We start from the raw sequence: 3,288 nt of genomic DNA, 5'->3' as shown, positions 1-3,288 counted from the left end.
TTCCAAACGAAGTCTTTTTTTCAATGAATGTGTGAATTGACATTAAAGTATTTTAGTTTTCATTGATTCATCAATTTTCATCTATCTTATCTCTTCCATCAATGTTGGACATTTGTAAAGAACTTAGTGAATGTCCAATATATTTGAAAATTCTAATAAATTAAAAAAATAAAGCTCCGAATAAACAAGGTGGGCGACAATCTTAATTCAACAAGGATACTTGTGCCACCACCCATAAACATATGCAAATAGTCTGTTGCATGTATTCAACATATCATTGGGAAATCTATCATTGCTTCATGCTACTAAAAATCAAGAAAATATTGTTGTTTACAGAATCTTATATAGCATTCATGCCATGATCAACTTAAACCCGGGTCGCAAAGAAAGAATTTGTTTACCCGCGACAAAGCCAGAATCTTCTTCTAGTATATATATATAATAGTTTTATTAAAGGAAAAAAAATAGAGAAAGATCAATGGATAAGAGTCATTTGTTGGATGTTTAGGGGATACGTATCCAGAGGTGGCCCATAGAAAGCACGACGAGCCAGAATAACATTAGCAGCTTGTGTAGGATGGAAAGCATCCCAAAACACGTATTGGTCTCTGTTTGTACAAGGATATGCAAATGGTAGACATGTTATTTGCCCTTGGTTCCTCCCTATTCCACAGCATCCCTTTTCAACCACGTTGAATCCTGCAATGCTTTTTTATGTTTTTATTTTTATACTTTCAAATTTCAATACTTAATATACTTATAATTGGGTAATTATTTGGTAGGTTGAGGGTGAACTCTTTTAACTTTATGAGCGGAAACGAAAAATTGACACTTGTCCTTAAGTTATATTTGAAAAAATAAGACGTGTCAATTTCTCAATCTTAACTGTGGAGTTACAAGTTTGAATTAAATCCACATTTATAATTGATAATAAAACTTCAAAATATTAAAAATTTCATTTTTATTAATAAATCCGAAAGTTTATAGTCATTTTAATAATAATTTAATTTTTAGTATAATTGTAACACTTACTATTCTATTTGTAACTCCTTAAAAGTCTAAATCTTCGCTAATATAAAATAAATTTGATATATGATTAGGTTTTGGGATTTGTTACCGTAAGTGGAAGGATTATTTAGGATGTCACCCACGGCACCATAAGTATTGCCATATGTAACGATTGCTCCAGGACGCTTATTTAGTTGATCTACCAATGATTTTAAGCCTTGGTTGAAAGTGCCCAGTATATCATTAACGTAATCTACACATCTTCCCGGCGCTGCCTGTCCTGTGGCTCTTTGGTTAGGGATGCAACCAAGCGGTCCAATTCCAGCTATAAACATTTTCCTTATTCCTAAATTGTATAACGTCTACACCAATACCCAAAATTAATATATATAAAGTTAAATGAAAAAGAAAAAGCGACCATCACTTTTTATGTAAAGTTAATTTCCACTACAATTTAATTTTGGCTCACAATCAAACATTTAATATATTTTCAATATATAAATATACTAATAATTAATTACGTAATGACAATATTGATAAAAGTATTATAAAACTCCTAAGAGTCAAATTTTATTTTGTCACTTCTATTTTAAAATTAGGTAAATAAATTTCTGTTGTTAGATTAAAGAACAAACCGATCATTCATTAAAATTTTTATTTATTTTATTATTAAAATTGGTCATTGTATATCAACATGAGGTACATGTAATAAGTCATGTCACTTTCTAATTATTACGTTAGCCACGCCAATTTTAACAATACAAATGGATAAATTTTTTAATATAGATGACTAATTTACTCTTTAATTTGACTTACATGGACTAATTTGCTTATTTTTTTTAGTAAAGAAAACAAAATACAATTTGACTCTTAATACATGGACCTCCATGATACTTTTACCTAATGATGCCTCGTTAAGAAAATCATGAAAAAACTTGTAACACATGACATTACATAATTAATAAGTTAGTATATAAATTGATGTACAGAAAATGTATTAAATATATAGAATAAAATTTTACCAGAAGTTGGGGGGCATAGCGGTTGAGAAGCAAGTTGCTAAATTGTGCAGGATTGTAATTGAAGCTTGAAGAGTAGATAGAAGGCATGAGGTAATTGTTGATGTAATCATTGCTCCCAAACACCGAAATTGCTATGGATTTGGCAAGGAAACTCGTCAAATTATCATGCCCCATCATTGTTCGTAGTTGATCCAACGTGGTTTCGAAATTCAATACTTGTTGTCTTAGGCTATAACGTTCACCCTGCATCCATACATTTCTGATTTTCATCCCATACAAACAACAAATCTGTGGAACAATAATAGAGCAAATGTAATTTTTTCTTCTTTTTACCAAAATACATACATAATGTTGGCCACTCTCGTCAAGGATTCCAGCGGCTGCTGAAGCATAGTTCACTCCTCCTAGTAGTTTAACTCCTGCAGTGTTGGGATCAGCAAAGGGAGAAGGATAAGGGACACCCAGCATCTCTCCTACATCCATGTATGTATAATAATTTAGGAGCAAAGTTAGAACTTTTATGTTAAGAAACTTGGGATAAAAATTCAAGAGTCAAAATAAAATCTTCACTATTTTTTTAATTATAAAAGTTTTATTTTTAGGCCAAAATTAAATTGTAATTTTAATAGCCTAAATATTTATAATTTGTAAAGGATTAATTAAAATTTTATCATTTTTAGGGAGACCAAAGTATAATTTTATTTTTATTAATTAAAATTTTAAATTTTTAAAAAGACTAAATAATTTTTCATTTTAAGGAAATTTTTTAAAAAGACTAAATAAATAATTTTTCATTTTAAGGGGCAGCCCAGCGATGCTCCTATATATGCCACTGAACTTCAAACAAGAAATATGCACCAGTTAAAAAGGAGAAAATACGTGAGTAGATTAATAACATACCGATAATGTCAACAAAGGTTTTTCCATTACAAAATCTTCCAGTAGGCTGCATATTGAAATCAATACCATAAGGGAAATAATTAGACTTGGCAATTGAGTTAAGGAAATTGTTGTTGCCCACATCAACCAGAGAATCTCCAAACACAAAAAGCGCAGGAACTCGTTCTGCATTGCCATACTGAACCATCAAAATAGCAAATGAAATAAACAGCTTTAGCGTTGGTTTGATAAGAATATCCATAACTTGAAAATATGAATGTAGGAAGAGAATAATGGAAGTTTTATTCTTTTGCTAGCTTTAGCTTTCCATGTGAATGTAACGGTGAAAGATGATTATATATCCGTTTTTGAAACTGAC

At 30.4% G+C, this 3,288-nt stretch overlaps 1 protein-coding gene across 2 annotated transcripts; it reads right to left on the bottom strand.

The window, feature by feature from the left end:
* Window positions 1-256: 256 nt before the first annotated feature.
* On the bottom strand, window positions 257-3,288 carry LOC108459376 (GDSL esterase/lipase At1g71250). Of its 2 annotated transcripts, none has more exons than XM_017758735.2 (5): window positions 2,931-3,288; window positions 2,376-2,503; window positions 2,031-2,273; window positions 1,118-1,370; window positions 257-699 (listed from the first exon to the last, which is right to left on the bottom strand). In XM_017758735.2, exons 1-5 carry the CDS (start codon window positions 3,169-3,171, stop codon window positions 476-478), a joined length of 1,089 nt encoding a protein of 362 aa, XP_017614224.1. In that variant the 5' UTR covers window positions 3,172-3,288; the 3' UTR covers window positions 257-475. The 2 variants fall into 2 exon arrangements, with proteins under 2 accessions (XP_017614224.1, XP_017614226.1); XM_017758737.2 differs by having other exon boundaries at window positions 2,376-2,449.

The sequence above is a fragment of the Gossypium arboreum genome, chromosome 3 (genome assembly GCF_025698485.1).
Source record: "Gossypium arboreum isolate Shixiya-1 chromosome 3, ASM2569848v2, whole genome shotgun sequence".
In the NCBI taxonomy this organism is placed as follows: Eukaryota; Viridiplantae; Streptophyta; class Magnoliopsida; order Malvales; family Malvaceae; genus Gossypium; species Gossypium arboreum.
The sequence above is the reverse complement of the archived record's forward strand: the minus strand, read 5'-3'. Positions and strand labels throughout refer to the sequence as shown.

Excerpts from the sequence above, each read along its gene's own strand:
- LOC108459376 (XM_017758735.2), bottom strand. The coding sequence starts at position 3,171 with ATGGATATTCTTATCAAACCAACGCTAAAGCTGTTTATTTCATTTGCT. Across the intron at positions 2,504-2,930 it reads AACCTTTGTTGACATTATCG|GAGAGATGCTGGGTGTCCCT; the intron begins GTATGTTATTAA and ends ACATGGATGTAG. Across the intron at positions 2,274-2,375 it reads ACGAGAGTGGCCAACATTAT|GGTGAACGTTATAGCCTAAG; the intron begins GTATGTATTTTG and ends GTATGGATGCAG.